Below are 25,653 nucleotides of genomic sequence, written 5' to 3' on the forward strand. Positions count from 1 at the left end.
TTACTCAATCAAGGTTTTAATTGACTTAAGCAGAAGGAACAGTTTCCATAGCAATGGGCTGTCGGCCCCAATTTGTACAAAACCCAAGTATAAAAAGAAAGCAACAAAACCCTTTAAAAAAAAAAAAGACACAACACATTTATTAGGATAAAAAGATACAAAAGCAACTCCGCATTGGCTCTGCCAGTTCACACTCTTCCTGCCTCCTGGAACTTCTTAAGCAGAGGTTCATCAGCCCGCAGGGCAAAGGTCAGGGCCCGTTTCTGGTAGTAGGCCGAGTCCAGCGCCAGGTTGTCGATCACGTCTGCCAGGAGATGGGCTCTCTCCACGGAGCTGCCCGGGGCGTCATAGCCCAGGGCAGTGAAATGCACGTGCAGGTGGTAGTAGGAGGGCTGGTAGTGCAGGTAGATTCGCAGCTGGGATCCAGGCACACCAAAGCGCTTTACTATGGCTTCCTGAGGAGAAAAACAGGTCAGGAAGGGCAACGTGCAGCGAAGGCATGGGTGACGGGGAGCAGGTGGGAATAAAGACCCCAAAGGGATGGAAAGGAGAGCCCCCACGTGCCACAAATCAGGAGAGAAAGGCAGAGAGTTACCAGGCAAGCTCCCTGGCTGGTAATGAGTCTGCAGAAGGATTGAAATGGGTGGAGAAGGTTCAGGCAGTGAAAACATCAAAGGCAGCTGTTAAATAAACACCCCACCAAGAGGGGAGCCCCGCTCACACGCCCTGCTGTCTGACAGCCAGGAGCAGGGGAGCCCGAGCCCCGTTAGGCAGAGGAAAGACAAAAGGGAGCAATTTCTGCTTCCTCCATCCTCACAGCAAGAGAGAGGGGGAAATTCGGAAGGGCAGAGCTCTTCTCTGCCAGCCCTCATCCTCCGGCTGCCCCACTTCTCCGTACCGGGATGTGCTCTCCGCTCTCACTGTTTTCCATTCCTCCCTTATCTCTTCAGCTCGCTCAGCAAGTTACAGGATCCCGTTACCAGCCAGTGTAATTAAAGCTATAAACAGCAACAGCGAACTCCAACACACCGGCTTGGTTTGCTGCTCAGCACACTGCAATCCCCTGACTAATCTCTTAATTAATCTCTGTTTTCCCCAGTGCAATTAGTTTCCAAATTTCGAATGCAGTGAAGGGAAGAGGAACTATCACACACCGATCTATACGGCCCATTACCACGCATGCCCCGGTGTTGGGCTGGAAAAGTCACCAGCCAGAGAAAATGGTCGAGAGGTCAGAAAGGAAGCTGTCAGCACAGGAGGACAAGCTCAGCTCCTGAAGCGCGCTGCGGGCAGAGCAATGTCCAGCACCCCTGAGAGGGGAGAGAGGTGAGGCGCTCACTGCCCGCGGGAAGCAGTCCCAGTTCCAAGGCAGGCAGCGGTCAGACTTCGTTCCCAGCCTGGCTGCCAAAAGGAAGAGGGTGTTTTCTTCTTAAAGAAGAGCAAGACTTTGCTCCAAAGGGACGGGCGGTCTCCCAGACACATCCACCACCTCTCCGGCCCCTTCCAGAAAGATGCTTCCTTCTCCTGGAACACGCCACGCCAGCACGCAAGCCCAGAGACATAACAGCATGAGGCCAAAGGCAGCAATATGAAGACAGCACCGTTCTCGAGCTATGGAGGAGAGCCTCAGCTCCAACATCAGGACTCAGCACCACGCGGTGACGTACAAACGGGTGTCTGGTGGCTGCAGGAGGAAAGAAAAGCCACCAGGGTCTCCAGAAAGAGACGCAGGGAGGGCAGCATGGCCAGGCTCGGCAGGGCATTGCTGGGAGGGGTTTCCCAAACCAACAGACCCTTGTAAGGCGAACAGAGAGCGCATCGCCCACAGGGCAGGCTCTGCTCTGGTCTCAGGAAGGGAAAGAGGCAAGGGAGGCATTCACACCTCCCCCACACCATCTCCCATGAGAGGGGCTAAATCGAGGAGGAAAGGAAACCAGAAAATGCTTCCCATGGCCCTACGGAGACTCGCTGCTTTGCTAGGCACCGAGCCCTGGTCAGTGCCTGGAGCAGCCCAGGACGCCTGTAACGTATCTGGCCTCAAGGGCACAGAAGTCAGAGCACGAAGCAGGATTTAAAGCGCCCTCTTTTCGTTAGTGCTCCATTCCCCCCTCAGCACTTCCCAGGGAGACCCATCGGCCTGCCGCTGCGGCACGGCGTGTCCCCCCCTCGGGTGGCCACCCAGCACAGCACGCCAGCAGCTGCAGAGCAGGGGGCAGCAGCGTCCCCAGGCACCCCTCCGCTCCCACCGCTGCTGCACGCGGCAACGCCGCACAGGGCAGCGGCTGCAAGGAAAGTCACTGTCATCTATTAACGGATGGCCCCTGGTAGGCACAGGGCTTTGCACTGCAGCAAAATAACGGGAAGGACCTTGGGAGGGCAACGTTAGCATCTCTCAGCTGCTGGTCTGCACGCGGCAGGCGGTTCTTTGCCAGGTCTGGGCTCGCAGCCACCCCGACTGCCGGGGAATTCAGGCAGGGACCAGAGCAGAGCAGCAGCCCAGGCGTCCGCTGCCCTTGCACTCACCTTGCCTTCCTGCAGGATGTTCTTCAGCAGAGGCAGGTGCTCCCCTGTGAGGTCCCGAAGAGACTTAACGTCCCGGCGCTGAATGAGGGCTATCAAGTAGAGGTCGTCCAGCTGCGGACAAGCAGAGACAGAGGGTGCTGATGAGGCTGACAACAGAACGAGCAGCAGAGACTTGAGCACGTTGGCCCTGACACACTAACCTGAGCTTTCCACGCCGTGTCACAACACAGACACACACGCGTGCTCGCTACCTGCTGCCTTATTTAACCAACGTCTAAGCTGGGTGGAATCCTAGCTGAGAACCCCGGTACGAGATGCGTTCACCCCAAACCCCGTGTGTTTTTAATAACCCTTTCTGGACAAATTGTTTTTTTCAGCTGTTGGAACAGTAACAACCAGAAGACAGGAGCTTTCTCCCAGACAATACACAACATGATCACAAATGTCTTCTCGGTTTTAAAGGCAGATCAAGCAAACTTTTTCTACTGTAAACACAGCACTTGTAGTCGCTGGGTTTTATTTCGCTGCTCCAAGATTAAAACAGTCGCCGAGCCTCCTCTACCCTTTGTTTCCCCACGTTTCAGACTTCCCAAGTACCGCCACCTTCCACAGAAATAACCCGCTTCCAGCATCTCCTCGAGCGTTTCAGAAGCACTTTTCCCAGTAGGCAGCAAGACTAAATAAAGACCCCTGCACAGGGCAGGAGAGGCACCAGGTCTGCGCGGGGCTGCAGCCGCCCGAGGCGCGGAGGCAGCGCTGAGCGCAGCCTTTCTGCGGAGCTTATCTCCGCGCCCCGGCGAGGATTTACGCTGCATTCCAGCGGCCAGAACTGTGACTGTAGATTTTTCCGAATGAAAAGCTTCCTATATTTCCACTGCACAAACAGTGGGCCACTTTCCAGTCGCTCCCGTTCTATAAATAACCGTTTTCAGGATCTAATCATCCACCTGACAGCCCCGCTGCCGTGACATACGGCCGCTCAGCAGCTCCCAGCCAGACCTTTGGCACCTCCGGAAGCACTTACCGAATTAAATGTTTAACAGAACACAGGGTCGTGGATCACTGTATGTCAAAAATAAATAAAAATCAAATGCTCAGTCAGATCATTGTGTGGCATTGCTGCACAGGGGATAATAAACACGGAGACGGAGTCCGTTTTATAGGGATCTGACCGTGCAGAGAGGCAGAGGCAGCCAGAAGGACACGACACAGGCTCACACACCGCTGGTAACAGAGATGCTCTGTAGCAATATCCACAGTTGCACGTCACCCGCGCCTGAATCTACCTGTGCTCTCTCTGTGCTATGCTGTGTCCTGGCAAGCAGTTGCCCGAGGCTACATCTTCAGCTGCCTCTATTTCCGAAACTGAATCCTCCTGGTAAACAACCCCTCTCTGCAGCATTTAATCCCTGTCTCCTTCAGGTTACTTAGCGGTTTTCTAACGATATAAACACTAAAGCAAAGGGTTTAGATATCCAAGACCCAGCAGATCTTTTCAGGGTTATAAGAAACCCATCTGGCTATTCAGAAACAGATGTTTATGCCAAAAGATGCTTGCAGAACCCTGTCTTGGGACTCTCGAAATACAAAGCTTTTATTTGCATCCAGCCAACAAAGCAATTCTCATGGTTTGATTTGATTCTCAGAGCAGCCCTGTGCACAGCTCCAAGAAAGATGGCGTATCAAGTTTGTCTTCTTCAAACCAGAGCTGGCTCGCAGGAGAAAAGCAAACATCCCCTCTCCTTAGAACAACATCTGTATGTTACTGTTTGAAACAAATAAGCCTGTTGCTAAAAAGGCCCTCAGTGATGTAATGCACGGCACCATTTCAGGCAACGCCTCAGGGCTCCTGCGGGTTTGAGAAGAGGAAAAAAGCTAGAGGGATCTAAAACCGGCCTTCCAGCCGCATGTTTAACAAGAACTTGATTCCTCTGCACAGGCCAAGCTGTCAAACCGCTGCTGCAGTCTTTTTTAGGTGTCAATTTACCCATGCTAAGCAGGCCGGCTGATCCCGGCCAGCCGCCCGCTAGCCTGCGGCTCGACGGTGGACAGAGGCACCGAGAGGCGAGGAGGAGGAGGAGGTCGAGGCAGCCGAGCAAGCCTGTCCTGCGGCCCACTGCTGCGGGCAGGAACCGGGCAGGAAGGGACGCTCCAGCCTGGAGCACTCGCTGGACCCCGCCAGGCAAGGCTGGTCCTGCAGGCGGGGCTGAACCCGCACTCACGGGCATCGGCAAGGGCAAATACTGCGTTCCTAAGCGGCAAAAAAAAAAGATCCAAGAAAACTCAAAGTGCTACCAAGGACCGACAGGTTGACTAGCAGCAGCCGTTCCAGCTCGCAGGAGGTCAGCAGCAAGCGGGAAGACTTCAAAACACAAACAGGAAACCCTCCTCCCATCCATCAGCCTGAAATAACTACAGGTGCATTTGCAGGATTTGCAGGCGGAGCACAAGGCGACACTGTCGAACAGAATTCTAAGCCCGTGCTCTGGGGAGGTTCGGAGAGTCCTGCTGGGAGCCCTATCTCGCTTCCCTAATTTAATTTAGTAGCCTACGGCTGTGAGCCGCTGCTGGCAGAGCGTGCTGATGAGATGAGTCGAAATCTGAACATCCGAGGGCTTTGAAGAGCAGCTGCAGGGATGAGATCTGTTCTGACAGGTCCCACGTTTAATCTAATACATTAGGACTTGAGACACGTTGGACCCGAACACATTCAGCGTCTGTCAGAATACAATTTATTTATGCCGATGACTAAATTAAAAGACGTACCCTCTTTGCTGAGCGCACGTCCAACTTCCTGCAAGGCAGGAAAAACAGTCCTAGTCTTCCTGATGACAGCCTCACCAAACAGGAGCCATGCACGTACCCTGCTCAACACGAAAGGCCAGGCTGCACACAGAAGCCTGTACCAAGAGCTCACAAATAAGACTTCTCTTACTCCGCAGCTTCTCCTCCTTAAGGAACTCCCCTGCTGCAGAAACATTTTTCTCAAATTAAAATCATTTGTATACGGCTAACAGCAAGCTCAGCAGTTCACCGGCCCGTTTGCATTTTCCAGGCGTGGGATGTTGAGCCTGCCTGTGAGCACCGACATCAAGCCCTGCTTGTTTGGTGGGATCCAACGGGAGGATGGAAGGAACCGGTGCTCGCAGCAAACCTCGAGGCTACCAGGTTCAGCCGTGGCTTGGAGCTGCCCGCAGCCAAGAAGAAATATCTTGGCTCAGAGACAGAATTCAACACCCCTTGCTGGGACGCTCTCTCATCTGCCTGGGAAAGAGACGTTCAGCATGAGGGGCTATAAATCCTGAAGGCCACGGATGTAGAAAATAAAGTCCAAGCCCTTCTCTCAGGGTAAAGAATCACAAAAATCATCCAGGAGTCCACACCTCTGTTTTTTTAAAACACAGGAAGCACCCAGCTATCAACAACTCCCATCACCTAGAAGAAAGTACCCACGTGTAACGCGCTGAACTCCCCGACACCTCCCCAGTCCTCCCCCAGAGCCTGGACGAGTCGGGGCTCAAGGGCAGGCTCTGCCCCAGGGCCAGCTGCTGTGCTGCTCCAGAGGCAGCAAGGGCAAACGGCGAGGGCAGCCACGGGGAAGAAATCAAGAAAATCCTGTTTGGCTCACAAAAAAAAAAAACAGCAGCATGGATAAACCTCCCCTAAAGACAAATCCTACCATCTCCCTAACCATACCAGCTCTGAGACCTGGGTACAGCAGAGAAAACTAAAGTACAACCTCTAGCCCACCTGCCTCCAATGCTGATCCAAACCACTCGGTTTGGTCCCAGTGAGTGAGAATTTACACCAAGACTTTGCTCAGAGCGAGGAAAAGGACGGCACATTGCTGCAAATTAACTTTTTGGGATCATTAAGTGTTGCTGTCACCATCCTGCAAGTAAAGACGCTGAACGGCGTGAGCAAGGCTGCAAGCCTGCAGCGTGTCGCCTGCTTCGCACGCTGAAGGTCGCACCTCCGGGGGAACAGGTGGAAATTCAGGCTCAGTTACTCCACAGCAACTTGGCAAGGGATTTTTGGAATAGCTGATGTGTGGGGAATTCACCCTGTATATGGACTACCCTGCGGTTAACTTATGTGTACCCACCTGGTCATTCCCCCAAGTAATTTAGCAGCAGACCAGAGATCGATTCCCCTGCCTCCCAGCCTCCCCCTGGCCCACGCTCAGCACAGAAACACAGAATTGCATTGTGGTAACAGCCCACAGGCAGGACTATTTTCAGTTCCCATTTCTAAGTTTCCATCAAATGGTAACTCTCCCTCGCTGCCACCTGCGGAAATGTTTTGAGGATCAGAAACATGAAGGACTTTTTGACTCCAGCGAGTCAACGGGTGCAGGCTTGGAGCCTTGCTTCTTTGAGCTTCGGGTATTTCATCTCCGCAGGCATGCCGTGGGCCTTGATGTCTCCAGGCCACGGAGGTACCGCAGGAGCTGAGCCGGAGTCAAAGGAAATAATGAGCCACTCAATTTAGGATTATAGCCTGGGCTAAAACCTCTGAATCTCAACAAGTGGCCACTCCAGCGAGGGGTTAAGCAGCTGCTCATAAGCTAACAACCATCTGTTTGATATCGTGTGCAGGAGAGTTAATGGGAACAATTGAAGGACAACAACACATCCGACTGATTTATGCCTAACATTTAGGCTTACAAAAACCCAAACAAATTCATCGGGAACAAACAGGCATCTGGACTTAGGTTCAAACACATCATGACAATACTCAGGCCAATACAAGAAAGAGAAAGTGAAGCAAATAAATAAATCACTGAGCAAGAGTGAGGACAGTCTGTGTTGTGCAGTGTCCACGTGTGATAAAAGGCCCTGAATCACTGGCAGCATCACTGCTTAGTGACAGTGTGAACAGGAAGGATACATTCCCCTACTAAAACTTTCATTAACGTGCTATTAGTAATACAAAAGGGGACACTTCCTGTGTATTACCTCTAAACAAGCAGCATCCCTTCAAAAACAAGAGTAGCAAACAAACCTGGTTTTGATTCCACTTAAAATCTGGAACTAGAACAAAGCCGTTGCAGGGATCTTGGTTTTCATGGATGATTCGATCAGCCTCAGCTTTCTTCTCCAGGATATTATACACCCACTGAAAGAGAAACGTGATTTATAAACCAGCAGAGAAAATAAACTCAGGCACATTTAACCCAAGCTCATGGATTAGTTTGTATTTACTGCAAGGAGAATATAAAAAAAAATAAATAAAATCAACAACTTGATTTTAAAAAGACCAAATAAATTCCTGGCCAACAACATTTGTAGTTAATTATCCATAAAAAACTCCAACAAACTCCAGGCAATTACGAGCACTTCAGTTAAAAGATACCCCCTGACCCCACTGCATGGCACTACACTGCTGGCTAGCTAAATTATTCAGGGATTTTTGTTTTCCTCTCAAGCATTAAGAATTGGCCACAGCTGGAGATGAGGTATTGAACAGGGATGGTTTAGTCCAGTATAAAAACTGCTACATTTGCCTGTAAGAGGATTTGGAGACAATTCTTCCCGACAGGATCGAGTCCAGTATCCTGCAGCCAGACCTGGCTGCTTGGCCAGAGTCTGAGCGTGCGCCAGGTCCCAGACCGGGTCCTCGGTCTGAGGTGCCCAACGCTCAGGCTCCGACCCCAAGCTCTAACGCTAAACAAATTCTTATTAAATGGGAACGCTCACACACTGAACTTACTGTCTACTGCTCGGACAGCCCGTTTCCTTCCATAACCAAAAATGGTTTTAAATGTTTTTAAGCGAGCCTGACTCCAGGCACGCAGGCTGACTCAGCTGGCTAAGTGCTAAGCTCTCCAGCCAGCACATCGTGCTGCCGCCTTTCCTGCTACACGAATGTCTGCAATGCCACCTTCGTGAGCTCTTCCTGCAGGTTTTGCCAAATTACCGTCTGATGGTCTTGCTTGTCATTAGCACCTTTGATTAATGGGTTGTCTGTAACAAGAACAGACTTCTGAAAAGGAAGCCAGGCTCGCTGCTTGCTGGGGCATTGCGCAAGCTCAGGCAGCACGAGGAGCTTCCTCCTTCCAGCAATGAAGGCGAAGAAACCTTACCTCGGGGCAGTGGGGCGCAGCCTGACTCAGCACCCAGAAGGAAATACGCAGCCAAGGGCTCCAACCTGGCTGGTTTAACCCCAGCAAGCCGAGGGCAGAGCCCGGCGCAGACCCCAGAGCCTAGGTCTCTCCCTTGCCACTGGGACACGTGCCCACATGTTTGCTTCTCCGCTTGGGGAGACAGCTGCGGACCGCTGCAAGCACAAAAACCCCTGAGGGGCAGCAGCTCTCCTCTTCCGCGCTCCCCATCCGGCAGCAAACAGGCACGAGCACTCAGACAGAGCAGGCTCCTCACCAGCATGAGCAACGCCACTCCTGGAGCTTGCCAGGCCCTAGCGAGATCGACAGAGGCTGAAGTCAGCTCGTCTGGGGCTCAGCAGACGTCTCTCACGGCACTGCATGCAGCTCTGGGCCTGTTTACACCTTTTACCTCCCACGCTCTGCTGAAACCTTTACAACTAGCTCTGGAAAGGAAACTCAGCTGATTTTTCCATTCGGAAAGGAAGCAGCACATTGCTTGCAAGCCTGAGGTTGGATACAGCTCCTGCTGCTGGCAGTCAGCACTCTCTGGGTGAACACGAAAGGCCTGTGTTTTCTTGGGCAATGCATGTCTCTTGGTTTCCTGACTGATTAGAAAACAGCCTGCCACTCTTCTGTCTCTATATTTAAAGCTCCAACCTCCACATTGCTTGTAATCCTTGCTCTGGTTATCCCCCTACATTCCTCACCAGCTCCAGTTGGGCTGCTGGGAAGGAGAACAGAAGGATGTGGGACCTCAGACCCCACAGAGAAATATTTCCCCCTGCAGCAGTACCTTCAGAGCAAAGCACCATCCAGAGACAAGACAAGTTTCTGCTATGAAATGGACGAGGGCAGGAATAAATGGCAAAGTAAGATGAGCAGAAAACATCTTTATATCTAGATTTCTTTTCCTGCCAACAAGCTGCCCACCTGCTCTAAACATCACCTGCCAAATGAAAAGTTTTACAGAGAGCACTGTGACTTGGTTTCCTCTAATTGCTAACAGTCTTGGGTCTTATTGAAGGCTTCCAACATTAACCAGGTCTCTAGAAGATAGGGCAAGATGGTAGAAAATGGCTAGGCTTTGAAAGCTGAAATTAGTTTGAAACGCCAATTGTTCCTCCCCCAGTCAGTCTCTGAAGAAAGAAATCCTAACTGAGACAACTAGGTTGTAGAAAGAGCACCCCCAGTTGTTTTAGCGTTAGGCAGTGTTTAGGATATGGACAGGCGTCTAAACCAGACACGACACTCATCACCACCACGCTCATCTTCCCATCAAGCTTAGGTACAGAACATTTCTGTTACCCCAGGCGGGTACAGAAGAACGGAGCTGTTGCCAGTCTTGCAGACACACCAAGCGAGCTGGGTCAGTGGCTGCTGTGCACGCCAGATGCTCAAGATAAAAGACAGCCCTGTTGGGAACTGTCAGGAGTTTAATTAATCTAATCAAAACTTAGGATCATTGTGAACTGACCTGAATACATCTCCTTAGGGACAAACGACACTCTCCTCCCTTGATCCTTTTTTTTCTGCTTAAATTTCTGGTCTTTTCTCCCTAGCAATAACATCTTAGAGAAATTCAGATCCTCAAAGAGATTTTGGAAAGCATGTCACAAGATCGCTGTGCTTTGTGACCCTAGAAGAAAAGCAGGGCAGGAAGCTCTGCAGGAAATGAAAGTTTGCCGTTTACTTTTTCACGCCTCCTCTTTTGAGAAGTGCCAAGCTATCAGTACCTTAATAAGCTCACCGATCAGATGAGCTGAATTTTACACCAGTGCTGCCTCATGTGACCAGCAGTGATCAGCTGGCTGCTCTTGCTGTTTCCAGCACAAGCCTGGGGAGGACAACACATGTCCAGAAGCTGGGACCACAATAAAACTATTATGCTGAAAGTATCCATGCTTTGCGTTCTCCAGGCAGAAAACAGAGCCTCCTCTGTAGTCCTCCAGTACTTCTGTTACCCTTCATATTTCCTCTGCCTCTTTTCAAAACCACTTAAAGACAAGAAACTGCACTACCAAATGACAGAGGTCAAGGACTGATGGTCACACCATGCTGACCGAGATCTCTCAGCGCAGCTAAGGCAGCTGCTCCCAGTGGTAACCAGAGCATGTTTCCACGCACCTACCTAGCACAGAAACCAGCTCACAAGCACCTGGTGGAATGGGCAGAGAGAGAGCTCAAGCAACTTCTGAAGGCTGCTGCTATGTCAGGGAACTTCACAGCCTGCAGAGCAAAGGCATGGAGAAAACATTTGTGCAAGCTGCTGTCGGGTGCAAATGGACTCTCCTGTTTCTCCAGCTAATAAATGCCTCCTGTACATCACTGGTGCTGCAGTCTGACTGCTGCAAGAAAACTGAACGATGGAGCAAAAAAAAAGCGAGCGGTGAGGAGCAATTGAGTGCACACTGCAGTTTGTAAGGTGCCTCCTGGCACTAGATGCAGAAAGCAAGATTCATGGTCATCTGCAAGTGATTAGGGAACAGACATCACAACAGCAAACCCCGTTAACTGTTCTGCTGCTGTTCAGGAGAGCAGAACAGAGGTGTAGGGAGAGGATACCCAAGGCCTGGTGTTTGGCTTTTGTTTGAGATAAAGGAGTTTATTTTTAACGGATGGCCTCAGCAGACCCTCACCTGCAGTCAGCTGGAGAGGGCACACGCTTCCCTCATCAGTGAGTTGCAGAGGCAGCATCACAGGGGAGAGGACGCAGAAGCCACTGTCTGGCTTTAAAAGCTGTTCAGGTTGCTTCCTGGTTTCCCTTTCACGGCAGTGGCTGCACAGATTAGATACATAAGCAATCAGTTTCTTTTAATGCACTGAAAAAGCAGTAATCAATTACTCAGTAAGCCTAGCATTACAGGCTGCACAGGCTGGCATGATTTGGTCCCTACAGACTTGTGTTCCTTCTAAAGACAAAAGATGAGGTAGGGAGAGGAGTGGTCAAAAAGGAGATGAAAGAAGAAACAAGTCCATTTCCACTGCCTGGGGTGAGAAGCAGACTGAAATTCAGCTTCTCCCCATGGAATATGGATCAGAGGACTGAAAGGCAGAGTATCTGTATGCAAAGCACTACGAGCGAGTTGTGATGCAGGAAACCAGGCACAGTCTCAGTCTTCGCATTTCCACAACACCCAAGAGACACGTGAAAGGCCCAGCAAACAGCACCAACACCCAGGGAACCACCCTTGTAGAAGGAACATCCCAACACAGAAAGCCTCCAGAAACCCTGGGAAACACACTTCGGATACACCTCCAAGGGAAACGTTTTTCTATAATGGTGCAGAAATGCCACAGAACAGCAGAGCTCTACTGGAGGAGCCTAGGGGAAAGAGTCTGGTTTAGCATTGCTGAGCTTACCCAAAAGGTCAGACTGCCTCAAGCAAGTACGATAGCTAAGCGGGTGTTTTCAGTGGAACAGGCAGCCTCACAACTCAGACATCTCGAATAACCTGCAGCTGGTCATGTCTGCTCAACAGGCCCCCAGTCAGAAGAGAGGGCGAAGTACTGGGGAGCTGACAGTCTACAGAGGGTGCAACCAAGAGGGGGATGGGGGCAGAGCACCGCTGATCCACGTCGGTAAAAACCGCTGCCTCGGACTTCCAGAGGGCAGACTGAACTGTTCAGGACGCTGGTAGGGAGGGTCCCCTGGGAGTCAGTCCTGAAGGGCAGAGGGGACCAGGAAGGCTGGATGCTCCTCGGGAAGGAAGTCTTCAAGGTGCAGGAGCAGGCTGACCCCATGTGCCATAAGATGAGCCGGTGGGGAAGAAGACTGGCGTGGCCAAACGGGGGACTTTTGCTGAGTGTCCAGGAGAAAAAGAGTTTATGCCTGGTGGAAGAAGGGGCAGCCAACTCGGGGAGAGTACAAGGAAGCTGCTGGCATATGAGGGAAAAAATCAGAAAGGCTATAGCCCAGCATGAGCTCAACCTGGCCACTGTGGTAAAAGACAGCAAAAAACGTTTTTGGAAATACATTAACAGTAAGAGGACCAAGGAGAATCTCCATCCTTTACTGGACGCGGTGGGGAACACAACTACTGAGGATAAGGAAAAGGCTGAGGTTCTTAATGCCTTCTTCACATTTATCTTTAATAGTCAGTCCAGTTATCCTCGGGGTACTCAGCCTCATCTGGAAATCTGGGATGTGGAGCAGAATAAACCCCCCAAGCCCAGCCAGCACAGGTTCACGAAAGGCAAGTCCTGCCTGACCAACCTCATCTCCTCCTATGGCTGGTGACCCTCCTGGTGGATGAGGGAAAGGCTGTTGATGTCGTCTACCCAGACTTCAGCAAGGCCTTTGACACGGTCTCCTGGAGAGGCTGGCAGCCCGTGGCTTGGGCAGGTACACGCTTTGCTCGGTTAAAAACTGGATGGGTGGCAGGGCCCAGAGAGTGCTGGTGAACGGCGTGAAATCCAGCTGGTGTCTGGTCACCAGGGGTGTTCCCCAGGGGTGGGTGTTGGGGCCCATCCTCGTTAATATCTTTATTGATGACTTGGATGAGGGAACTGAGTGCACCCCCAGTAAGTTTGCAGACGACACCAAGCTGGGGGGAAGTGTCGACCTGTCGGAGGGTAGGAAGGCCCTGCAGAGGGACCTGGGCAGGACGGGTCGATGGGCAGAGGCCAAGGGATGAGGTTCGACATGGCCAAGTGCCGGGTCCTGCACTTTGGCCACAACAACCCCATGCAGCGCTACAGGCTGGGGGCAGAGTAACTCGAAAGCTGTGCAGAGGAAAAGGATCCGGGGGTGATGATTGATGCTCAACTGGACATGAGCCAGCAGTGTGCCCAGGTGGCCAAGAAGGCCAACGGCCTCCTGGCTTGTGTCAGGAATAGTGCAGCCAGCAGGAACAGGGAGGTGATCTTGGAGGTCTTTTCCAACCTTAATGATTCTACAATTCTAGGAAATTCTTTACTCAGAGAGAGGTTAGGTATTGCAACAGGTTGCCCAGAGAAGTTGTGGATGCCCCATCCCTGGGAGTGCTCAAGGCCAGGCTGGATGGGGCTTTGAGCAACCTGGTCTGGTGGGAGGTGTCCCTGCCCATGGCAGGGGGGATGGAACTGGATGATCTTTAAGGTCCCTTCCAACCCAAACCATTCTGATTGTATGGGCTTCTGAGGAGATATTTGACAGCCCAATATGTTAAAGAGGGAGACCAAAGACAGGCAGAGCCCTGCCCCTGTCCCTAAGGCTCCTGCAAATGTCAGGCTTTGCAGAATCTGTTGACTTCAAGGCACATTTTCAGCTCTGGTTTGGCCACAGGAATCGGAGACTGCAGCACGCCACAACTGCAATGCACGAGGCCTTGAGCAGCTGCTGGTGCTCCTGCAGGCACAGCCTCTGGCAGCTGTGGTGACAGGAAGCAGCCATCAGGCTGCAGACAAGAATATCAAAATCAAGACTGCTAAAAAAAAAGAAAAAAAACAGGTTGAGAACTGAGCTTTTTTTCTCCTGCCCTCAGTTCCCACCATCCAAACCCATTCCAGCACCAGCACAACTGGAACCCACCTTGTCGAAGCTGTCAAATGGTGTTTGACACACCACTGCCTGAAACACCTCTTCCTTCAGACTCCTCCATCTCTGCAGAGGGATGCAGAGCCGCAGTAACCTGGGGAAGCAGCAGTGCCCCTACCTGGATGCTGAAGCTCTGGGACTGGATGAAGGGCAGCGTTATGTTCTTGTAATCCTCCCAGCTTTCACGGATGAGGTGCACTTCTTGGCGGAGATATTTCTGCAGGTGTTTCTCTGTGGCGGGGTACACCACTGTGGTTTTTATCTCTAGAAATAAACATTTTTGCTGAGTTATAATCACAGGTGAAAGCCGAGTTACTCCCTTTAGTTCCTGATAAATCCTTTTTTTCCCCCCTCTAATAAATGCCACACTAACACATTTCAAAAAGATACCATTAAAATAGCGGGGGGAGCTGACACAGAAGGCAGGCAAGTGCTTTAACCTGCAGGGCTCCTTCTGCTCTAAAGGAGAGGAGGCTGGTACAGCTGCAGACAAGGAGCAGAAGCAGACAGCACAGCCAGAGCCTGTATTTCCAGTTCAGGTGGAAGGGTACTCTGTGCAAAAAGGTTTTTCCCACGCTCACTTTTCAGACGTATCAGCAGCATCAGCACAGATCTGGGGCTCCCAGGGAAGAGTTTATGTGCAGCCAGCTACGACAGAAACAGCGCACGACGACGCTACCCAGGGCATTTTCCTCATTCTTAAATCTGAAGCTAACCAGATGTTACCAGGCAAGCACTCTGCAACTTCCTCCAGCCACCAAAGCAGACACCACGTGAGCTGCACTCAGCAGGGCTACGCCAGGGGCTGGCACGAGGAGCCGCCAGGCTTGGGAACACCGGGACAGCCGCCGTCCCCAGGGACCGCCTCGGGAAAGCCACCGGCGGGGCTGGCAGGCAGGGACAGGGGAGCCGAGGCTGCGAAAAGATGGAGCTGAGCCTGCTCTGGATCCGGCCCACGTAACGCCAGCACGCCCGCCTGCGCCACCTCAGCTCAGCCGCAGCCAGAGAAACCCGCTCCCAGCCCACCCTACGCGCTTGCAGTCGGCTGGAAAATGGGGAGAGGGAACTGGACACAACCAGAAGCGTTGGCGGAGGAGAGGACCCACGCCGCGGGACGCAGGCGCTTTCCAGACGGAGCCAGGAGCCTCCTGAGGTCTTTGGGAAGCTCAGGCGCAGCGAGCGGGCCACCAGGAGAGCGGAGCAGCTGGCCAAGCCTCCTGAGCCATCCGGGGACACGCCAGCGTGCTTGGAAGCGGCAGCTGAAAGCCAGACTTGGGGAGATGGCAGCACGGCCGTGCGCAGACTGGAAGGTGGTTGAACTACTCAAGCACTGGAGAGCTGCTCTCCTGGGGGAGCCCGAAGCCCACTTTGTTCCCCTGCTTCCATCCTGCTGCAACTGCCTCGAGCAGGGTTTGTCTCAGGGCTGCAGCGCCGAGCCAAAATACCAAAGCTGAGGTGCCAGCAGTCAATTCCATGGCAGCCCCTAGCTCCTGCCCCTAACGGAGACAGGGACAGACCCCAGCAATGTCAGGGAGCGGGGCCTGGCAGCCCCGGAGCAGACCCACTCCTACCTTTCCAAAAGTTTTGTTCTTTAGTTTGTGTGTAGCTTCACTCCAGCTGCCCAAATTCCCGCAAAGGGAGGCTGCTAGAGCTGCTTTCTGATTGCAAACAGACTTGAAGCAGCTCAGCTCCCCAGCCAGCTCCAAAATGATGCAGCCTCATTTTGCAGGAGTTGAAGAGCCAAAACTCTATTTGATACAGCTTGGAGGGTCCTTCTGAGCACATGCATGCTGTGTTTGAGAGCACACCATGGCTGTCTGCTTCTAGAGAACAAGATTAGGACAGAGTTTCTTCCATTTGGGTAACAAACCAAAAGCTCTGAAGCAGAAAGAACAGGACAGGCACCTCATCAGCCCCTCGTGAACTCAAGCAGCAGAGCAGCTGGGACAGCAGCACCACCCTCGGTGTGCACACCAGGCAGTAGAAGGGATGCAGGAAGAGAGAAGTAGGAGAAATAGGCACTTCTGCCACGACAGGCGATCACACCCTGACCCCAGCCAGCCCCCAGCACCCTGTCCTGCTCCACCGCATCCAGCTTAGGCTACGAGGCTCGCGGCAGGCTGCTGCCCCTGGGTCCTGAAAGCTTCCTCCATTCATAATGCAAAACGTAACGTGGAAAGGATCATTCATCTCCTCTGAAAGCTTCTTTCAGCTGCGGAGCTAGGGACAGCTTTGTACTTCTCGTGAGCAGCCGTATGACAGCCAGGCCATCCTCCCTGCCCCGCAGGCAAGGCTCTTCGCGCCCATGCCCTGTGCCAAACGCGACTTGCGGGAACAAAACCTCCTTGTGCACGGTGACTGGCAGCATTCATTCGGCACAGACCTCGGCTCGCAGCGTCTCTCCGGAGGAAGGAGACCCTGACGACTTCCCGGGAGCACGCGGACAAGATAAGGGCTGGCACCGCTCCTTTTCCAGAGCTCCCGGCCGTACGGGTGCTCAGCCCTGAGGACAGAAAGCCGAGGACAGAGGGACCCATCTGGAGCAAACGATGGCTGATTAGCGTGGCCAGATGAGCTCAGGGAAGAGGGCTGGATGATTCACTTCGTTCCCCTGCACCAGCCGACCAGCGAAGAGCATTCAGCTGTTTAACAGAAGGAAAACAACTTCTGTTTGCCTTGAGATTGAAACCTGGAGGTGTGCTTTCCATGACACTACACAGCGAGGGGCACTCTTGCACCCTGCCCCAGCGGCTCTGAGCTTGGCAGCAGTACGCCTCACGCACGGCAGCACGACACGTGGGAAATTTCCCCCTTTGCCCGAGATTGGGTGCGCGATAGAGCCTGCCGCAGCACCGACGGGGGCCTCCACCTCCCCAGCCAACGGAAAGCTGGCACCGAATGTAATGCGGGAAGGCGAAAAACACCCCGCAACTCGAACCAAAACCGGGGCAGCAATCAGATCTGCGTGCAGCAAGGGGCAGGAGTCCTGCTATTTAGAGCAAACAGGCCCCAGCTCCCGGCTTGTGCCCAAGCTCTGTGACGGCTTTTGCCGCTGTCAGAAAGACCGCGGGCTGCGCACCACCCACCAAGCCGCTCACCAGGGCACCAACCAGTTGTGCCTCGAGCTTTATACACGTATATATGTTAGCCAGACACTGAATATAAAGATCCATTTGCTCTTGAAGCCAGGATCAGGGTGGAATCTTTTTTGTTTTCTGGTTTCTGTTTTTTTTAAGGTCAGCACTGCACAAGCTGGGAGACTGCCTTTTCATTTCATGCCAAGCCCAGCTTAATGAAATCCACAGGAAAATGCTGGTAACATGAAATATGAAAATGCAAACCACAAGGGCAGTCTGGTCTGATTCCCACCATACACATGTTCAAACAAGGTTGTTTTCCAGGACTCGATTAGCACTTCTAGTGGGATGATGTAAGAGCAGAAGACGAGGCTGCAGCTCCTCCGCTCATCACTTAAAAAAAAAAGACAAAAAAAAAAAGCACTGGGGGAAAAACAGAAAGGCAAGAGACAAAATGCCAAGATCGGCCTTCAGCTGAAGCTTCCACAAGCTAGTTTTATATCCCAAAACAAGGCAAGAGCACGGAAGTCCAGCGAACCAACCCACGCCGGGGCTGGCGACCAACACAACACGTGCGCCTGCGCTGTCACAGCGCTGCAGAGCTGCCGGGCAGAGATTGCAGGGCATCTCCCCAGCGTCCTGCAGGAAACAGGCCCTGCTGCCTCCCAGGCCGGGGGCGGCCACTCTTGGTGCAGACAGCCACTTCATGTGCTTTAAAACGTAACGCGAGATCAGAGGAACCCTTAACGCACAGCTGTGGTCGAGCAGCAGATGTCTTGAAAAGCAGAGAGGGAAGAGATTGCGGTTCATTAATGATTATTTCCCTTCTAGAGGTCTCATCAACCCTGAAACGCCCCAACGCTGCTAATTAACATAAATGACTAAGGCCAGAGAAGCTGCCTGAAAGATGTTCAGAGCCTGACTTTCATTAGGAGCCCAAGCACTCGCATTCAGGATGCGAATGCTGCAGCCCCGCTCAGCCACAGAAAGCATCCACGCTACAGATGCCAGCGAGACCACGCTCGCTTGCTGCTAAATCTTTCCATTTGCGGGCGACCGACCGCACTCATGCTTCGTTTTAAAAGCTGCCCTGCTCCTGACAGGCTCCACATGCATTAAAATACCACGTACGATGCCGTATGGGCACAAACTAGCCCGGAAACAGAGGGCAAAAAAAAATCACTGGACACATCATGTGGTTTTTAGGTTGCTAAAGGGTCAGCGATTGTCTCTGCTTGCATCTGAGTCACGTCAGCCAGCGTGTTCCTGAATGCCAGCCCCAGGACTCCACAAAACGTCTGTGGCTTACTCTGGAAGTCAGGACTGCCTGGCAATTAGCTGGAGGTACCTAAAAAAAAAAGTAAAAAAAAAGAAGAGGTCTAATTGCAGGAACCTGAATGAACACATGCCAGAGGTACTCCAGTGGTGCACGACAGCCGTTTGGGCAGCTCACCCTGCAAAGGGGGTGTTTGAGGGAATACACCGTGCTTTTGGCTCCTTGCCCACAAGAAAATGAAGCTCCGACTGACTAGCACCAAACAACTTCTCCCCTCCCCTGCCAAAAAGGAGAGCAAAACACAACCCAGCACACAAACAAAACAAACAACAAAAAAGAGCTAGCCAGCTCAGTTTGGGAATCTTAACAGATAAAAGGGACTGAACAGAGCTGTTGCCAGAAGCAGAGGACAAAACATGTTGCCCCAGGTTCTGTGCTTTCAAAGTGAACCAGCTAAGTCAACTGCATGGCTCAAGCTGTCCTGAGACTTCACACCAGTGAAAACAGTGAGGAAGAGGTCAGGGAGACACGCTGAGATAATTTGTGCTCGTTTCTCTCACCTCACTCAAGAAACTCAGAGGCAGAATTAAAATGGGCCATTGCAATTTATGTTTTGGGTGTTTTAAATAAATTTAAGTGTGCTGAGGAGTTGAGAGAAGCACGTGGGGCGGGAACGACCTGATTCTGTTTCTGGGTGGGGGCACTCTTTTCTTCCCTTTGCTAAAAGCAAGCTGAGGTGGTGCTTTGGTTTACGATCTACACAAGGTAAGTGCCCAGCACAGGCAGCTGAAGGGGAAGTTGCATTTGCACTCTTGCAGGTTTTTCCTCTGCGACATCTTTCCTGTTGCACACATCCTCCTGCACCGTCCCCATCTTCTCCTTTTAACTCAGACCTAACCAAACTTAACGACGTACAACCTCCCCCTTTCCCCTCCGCATGAACATCCTTTATTTTTGGCTACGGTCACCGCTGTGCAGTACTCCAGGCGAACACCTCCCGTCACCTACCCCCGATCAGGTACCACCACGCTTCGTCACAGACGCCTGGGGTTTCCCTTACAGAACACAACAAAGGCGCTCACAGAGGACAAGGCTTTCAAGAGCTCACGCAGTCTCCGGGGCCAGCACATGCCAGGGCAAGCCAAGCGCGCCGCTGGGGACTCCTGCCAAGGTTGTCCGGCCTCTGCTTCTCATCCACGGACGGAGGAGGACGTGGTGGGCCCTGGCTGCAGCAGTCACAGCGTGGGAAGGAGGCAAGTCCCAAGTCACCACCTCCTGAAAACCGGGGCAAAGCACGGTAACACCTCCCACCACCTCCCGAACCAGCCCTCCCTTCTCTATCCTTTCTTCTGCACCCACCTAACACCCCTCTCCGGCCCAAGCACTGCTCCAGGCTCTGACTGTTATTTACACCTTAAGGGGCAGCTTGCTCTGCTGGGCAAGCCCCGCGGGCGGGCAGAGGGTGCAAACACGGCCACTGGAAGCACTGCAGACTCCAGGAGACGCAGACCTCCCCAGTGCAGCTCATGCAAGTTTCTCCAGCTCCTGCTGCCTGAAACCAGACGCTTTCTGGGCTCAGGAATGCAGGAATATGTATCACTTCCTGCATGACTGAATAGTTTCCCCACTGCCTTCCGCGCTCTTCCCTTTCTCCCAGTTTCTCCACCCTGTGTTGGAGAGCCGGAGCCGGAGCGTCTCCCAGTACGTTCATTTTTAGACTATGAGCTGGTGAGCCTCAGTCTGCAGCACGGGGACAGGCTGTGCTTGTGAAAAGGCCAGTGACAGGGAGCTGCACACCTGCCAGCCACTGCCGTGTGTGGCAAACGGAGACTCCTTCCAGCGCAGGGCTGACAAGAGCCCTTGAATCACGCTAGCGCGGCTTCGGTGCCACGAAACACGACATCCCCCAGCAGCCAGGCAAAACGGGGCTGCGCCGCGCTGGAAAACACAGCCGCTCCTTCCCGAACAGATGTCAGCTGGGCAAACGCATCACCAGGAGCTGGATGCTGTTAGGGAACGTCTTGCTTAAACCATCTAGCTTTTGCAATCGCTCCTTTGGCACTGCTATGAAAGCCCTATTTCCCCTGCTGTGAAAGCAGCCCCTGCCCTCCCCGGCTGGTCACAGGGCTGTGGTTTCCTCTGCCAGCATTTCACGCCTTCGGACATCAGCTGCCTGTTAAACCTAGGCAGGAGAGCAAGGGGCAGGGAAAGCATCGCACCGATATTTAAGCACGGCAAGAGCTTAAGCAAGAGGTATATTCTTCCCTCGCCCTCCCTCTCGGTCAGTGTTACGCTGTTCCGCAAACACGGGGACGCGTTTACAGCTCTGCCCCACAGGCCCACACAGCTGATCTCCAAACAGCTGCCCTCAGCACCCACTGGCTAGCCTAAAACAAGGTTAAAACACTTCCTTTTTCATTATTAGACCAGATATGATTAGAGGGCATCCCACCGGCCCTGCCAGCAAACTCACTGACAAATTATCTTCTCCTTAACGGGGTGGGTTTGGGTCGCACTTCAGATGAACACTGTCACCAAACTGGTTTTCAAACGTATTTCCCATTTTGCCCACCAAGTGTCTGTCCCAGCGGCCGGTAAGCCTGGTGAGCAGAGCATGCTGAGGATGAGGTCCTGTTCCTGCACGTACGCAAGCTCTGTCTCCACACGCCCCCCAGCCAGGGCCCTCTGGCACGCTCTCAGCCCCAGAAAGCTCGTCCGTAAGCTGCGGCTGCCGCACGCCGGAATTCGGATTCCCAGGGCAGAGGGAAGCCGCCTGCTCGAGGTGACTTGCATCTTTTAGCCTGCCTCTTCCATACCTTCCCCACAAAGCTGGGCCATGCAAACAAAGAGACTTGCCCAGCCTTGCAGGCTCTTTTACTACCAAGACAAAACAAGCTTTCATCACGCGGAGCTGGCGTTAGCTTTAGTCCCTGGATGAAACAGCATCCGAGTGGCTTAAACGACAAGGGGGGAAAAAGGCGATGAAAATATCCGCTTTCGGCTATCAGGAAGCCCCAGCTGAATGCGGAGCCTCCCGGAGTCTCTCAACCACAAAGGCGACACTGAGAAATGTGCTCTGACAAAGCGGGAGGCCCGGAGGCAGCTCACTGAGACACAGACAGCTCCTCCCACGAGCTGCTCCGCGCCATCGGCGCGCCCCGTTCCAACCTGGGTGCAGACATGTACCGGCCACCTGCAGCTGTCTGGTGCTCGGCCCAGGCAGTTTGCTGTAAGGGGGCTTCGCCTCACCTTCGGAAAGGAAGGAGTTCACAGTCTGGGGGCCTGGCTGCCCTCGACAGGGAAGCTGCAAAATCCCCAGGGCAAATTCCTGTTCTGCATGACACAGCGACCCAGGGCTCTTCAGTGGAACTGGGTGAGGCCAAAGTTTGACCTTTTCTGCAAGGTACTGCGTTCAGACCATGGGGAAGTGCAAACCTGCAAACGCCAGGAGGTAAAACCCTAACACCACAGCCAAGAGACCAAGTTAGACCCCAAGCTAGGTCTTGCTAGGTCTCCACACGATGTCCAGGGATTTCTCACAAGCCCTGGCACTGCACGCAGCCTTAGAGGAAATTCCTCATCCTTCATTTTATGGTTTATTAGCTTTACTCCTTGCGTCATCTCCCTTCCTGGGCCATGACTCAACTCAGAAGGGCAATTTCCTTCTTCTCCCAAACCTGTTTCCTCCAGTGCTCAGTGTCCTGGGGTGCCAGCGCAGCTGCCAGAGAGCATCTCAGGCGAGATACCTGCAAAAGCAACTCAACACAGCATCACAACACCCTGCAAGGAAGGGCCAGCCTCTCCACGGGGTCAGGAGCCAGACAACTGCACCTGCCCGTTCCCCAGGCCAGGAGCAGCACATGCTGCTCCTGGATGGCCAGAGATATGTGGAGCCAGGCACGGGGAAGCCTGGAGCAGTTTGAGCTGCCGCAGGGCTGGTTGTAAATAAAAGACCCCAGCTCCTCCAGCACCAAATTTCTTCAAAGGAAGAGCTAAGCCTTTTTTAACGTCAGCAGACAGGCCTCAAACTGCCAACGGAGACATCTCCCAGTCATGCTTATCATTCACCCTGCTTGCATTTTCTCTGGTAACGACGTGCTGGCGTAGGAAGCTGGGGAGACGGAGCGGTCCAGTGCGGAGCCCTGCGGGGCCAGCCGCAGGGACGCGGGCACAGCTGTGCCAGGGAGCAGGAAGCAAGGATGCTCCGCGTTGTCTGGGGGCACGCTGCTTCCAAACCACGGCAGGCGCACCCCTGGTAAAGCTTCTGCAAAAGCTGCCTTTGAAAGGCAATTTTAAAGGTGATTCGAAAGACAAACTTCTGCCGGAGGATGCCACGGGCTTATTCCTTCTCACAGCCGGAAGAGCAGCAGCGCAGTCACACACAGGCACAGCGGCAGGTTTGGCATGAAAAGCAGATAGCAAAGCTATGCAGGAAAGGGTCACAGCACGGAAGCATCGATCAGGAGGAGACATCCGTTAAGCCAGGCACAGGAGGAAAGTGACTTTTACCAGGGTGGCTGAAGGCTAACTCTCCCCAGACACGTTGTTAAGCACCCGAACGCGCGGCTGCTGGCCTGACATCAAGCTGTAACAGCATTTCTGCTGTCAGAGCAACAATGGAGTCGTGCAGCCCCGTAACAAGATAGCGCAAGCAAGCCAAAAGCACCCAGTGCTCTCTGTAGGCTGGAGCGAGGTCCCAGAATTTCAGCATTGCAATGCCACCTCGTGGGAGCTGCTGCCAGCCTGCAGCTCCACAATCCTGTCAATGGCCCAGGGCACTCTCAGCAGCCACCGCACCGCCGTATTTTCCTGCCGCTGGAAGGTTAAGGCCAAAACTTCCAACTTCAAGTTACCTGCAGAAGAATGCAAGCTTCCAAAGCCAGACAGTGCTTCCTCCTAACGCAATGGAAGCTGCACTAAAATAGCAGCATCTGGGGGAAGACACGTGCATTGCCCTGAAAATCTGATTTTGGACCACAACAACTTCTTACTTTAGACTACCACTTTGATTAATTTTGACTACGTTAAACCTGTCTGGTTATCATCACATTTACAGCAGCATTGACACATAATTAATCACTGCACTTCCAGAATTAAAACAAACATCAGCATTAAATCTAAGCACCAGGACAGCCAGAAAGCATGCCTCTCCATCAGCAGCTGAAAGGTGCCACAGCCACAGAAGACTTTTGATGGCAATGAAAATCCATTTCACAGGCCAACACCGTCCCATGATGTCTTCAACCTGCTCATCTGACCTCGCCATACTCGGCTGTTAATCAGGAATTTGTAACGCAGGGATGTGTGAAATCACCAGGGAGCAGCCTGAAAGGCAGAGACACACCAGGTGTCTGCCTGCACGCATCAGACACCAAGGGCTACCAGCATTTAAATTCCCATTCCCATCACATTAGCTGCCTGTCCTTACAAGGCAACACGTGGCAATGAAAAATACAGCACAGGAGATGACACCCTGGAACGAGAAGAGTTCACACACGTGTTCTGCAGAGAATGTTTTCAAAGCAAACCTTATGGGCAGGGATGACAGCTAACAGACTACCCGACATCTCAAACAGAACAGGCAACTTCCAGACACACGAGGCCGCCTTCACCTTTACAGCAAGGTGCAGAGCGATGGCTGCAGGCAATCGAAGAGCTGCCCACCTGGCAGCCCACCGCGGTGCCCAAAGCACCGGGAAACTCGGGGAGCGCAACCACCGGCGCGGGGGGAGCTGCGCTCCCTCAGAGCGCGGCTCGAGGCCCTCAGGAGATCCGGGGGCAGTGTGGGCCGAGGAGCGCAGCGGCTGGCAGCGGGCAGGGCACCCGGCAAGCCCCGGGTCCCCGCAGGCCAGCAGGGAAGAGCTCGGGGGCCAAGCCCGGCCGGGGGCCCGCAGCACGGGGCCGCACTCACCGCTCAGCTCGGGGGGCGGGTAGAGGCGGTACGTGCTGTAGATGTCGTTGGACATCTGTAGCTCCAGCTTGGTGTGCTTCTTCAGCAGCTCCTCGATCTTCTCCTCCTGGAAGGGAGTCTTCTCCAGGATCAGCACAGCGTCCGTGTCCTCTCCCGAGGGGCCGGTCACCTGGAGCGGATGGAAATCGGCACGGGGAGCTCCCCACAGCCCCCGCGGGGATGCCTGGCAGCGAGCAGCCCCCCGATACCTGCCCTAACCCCTCTCCTGCCAGCCTAAAGCTGCTGCCCCGGCTCCCCCCGTTCCCCCCCCGGTCCCCCCGCTACCTGGCCGTGCACGAAGGCCGCCTTCTCCCGCGCCGAGTCGCGCAGCAGCCGCCGCAGCCGCACGGAGCCCAGCGGGAACGGGGCTCCGGGACCCGGCTCCGCGCCCGCCTCGGCCCCGGCCTCCGCCTCGGCCTCGGCCCCGGCCCCGGCCTCTGCCCGCCGCCGCTTCGGCTCCGGGCCCTCCGCCATGGCCGCCGCCGAGAGGGAGCGGCCGCGCCCGGGGACTGCGCCCCCTGCCGGGCCGGGGGGCTCCCCACAGCGCCCCGGGGCCGGCCCAGGAGCCGCGGGGGTGTGAGGGGGGGGACACCGGCCAGCCCCGCACCTCCGGGCGTCACAGCCCCTGCACTGTAAATCCACCCTCGTGGGGCCGTGGGACCATATACACCCATATCCCTGCCCTATAGATCCAGCCTCATGGGGCCGTGGGACCATATACACGCATATCCCTGCCCTATAGATCCACCCTCGTGGGGCCGTGGGACCATATACACCCATATCCCTGCCCTATAGATCCAGCCTCACGGGGCCACGGGCACGTATACACCCATAGACCAGCCCTACACCTCCACGCCTCACAGCCCCTGCCCCATAGATCCAGCCTCACAGTTCCTAGGGCACATAAATATCCATATCCCAGTCCTATAGCTCCAGCTTCACGGGGCTGTGGGCACATACAGACCCATAGCCTGGCCCTACATCTCCAGTCTCGTAGACCCTTATGGCCCCACAGTCCCACAGCCCCGTGCCTCCAGGCCCCATCAGCCCAGTCCTACAGCACCAGCCCTGTAGCTCCAGGCCTCACAGCCCAATGGCCCCCAGGGCCCTGTGACCTCAGGCCTTAGAGCCCCCAGCCTGTACCCCTGTGGCCCCACAGCCCCACAGCTGTGGCCCCAGACCCCCATGTACCTGCAGGTGCCTGCA

The 25,653-nt window shown here is 53.8% G+C and overlaps 1 protein-coding gene and 2 long non-coding RNA genes across 3 annotated transcripts; all 3 read right to left on the reverse strand.

Annotated features, from left to right (window-relative positions):
- Positions 1–24,938, reverse strand: DCPS (decapping enzyme, scavenger). The gene is made up of 6 exons (XM_040534339.1): positions 24,733–24,938; positions 24,409–24,577; positions 14,263–14,408; positions 7,528–7,641; positions 2,524–2,634; positions 1–455 (listed from the first exon to the last, which is right to left on the reverse strand). The coding sequence occupies exons 1-6, from the start codon at positions 24,919–24,921 to the stop codon at positions 189–191; spliced, it is 996 nt and encodes a 331-aa protein (XP_040390273.1). The 5' UTR covers positions 24,922–24,938; the 3' UTR covers positions 1–188.
- LOC121058583 lies at positions 7,671–12,548 on the reverse strand. The gene is made up of 3 exons (XR_005814250.1): positions 11,990–12,548; positions 11,266–11,405; positions 7,671–10,855 (listed from the first exon to the last, which is right to left on the reverse strand). It is a non-coding gene; the product is annotated as an uncharacterized LOC121058583 (long non-coding RNA).
- LOC121058584 lies at positions 21,347–24,382 on the reverse strand. Its single transcript, XR_005814251.1, has 2 exons — positions 23,926–24,382; positions 21,347–23,822 (listed from the first exon to the last, which is right to left on the reverse strand). It is a non-coding gene; the product is annotated as an uncharacterized LOC121058584 (long non-coding RNA).
- Positions 24,939–25,653: the final 715 nt, after the last annotated feature.

This window comes from Cygnus olor, chromosome 22 (assembly GCF_009769625.2).
Source record: "Cygnus olor isolate bCygOlo1 chromosome 22, bCygOlo1.pri.v2, whole genome shotgun sequence".
NCBI lineage: Eukaryota > Metazoa > Chordata > Aves > Anseriformes > Anatidae > Cygnus > Cygnus olor.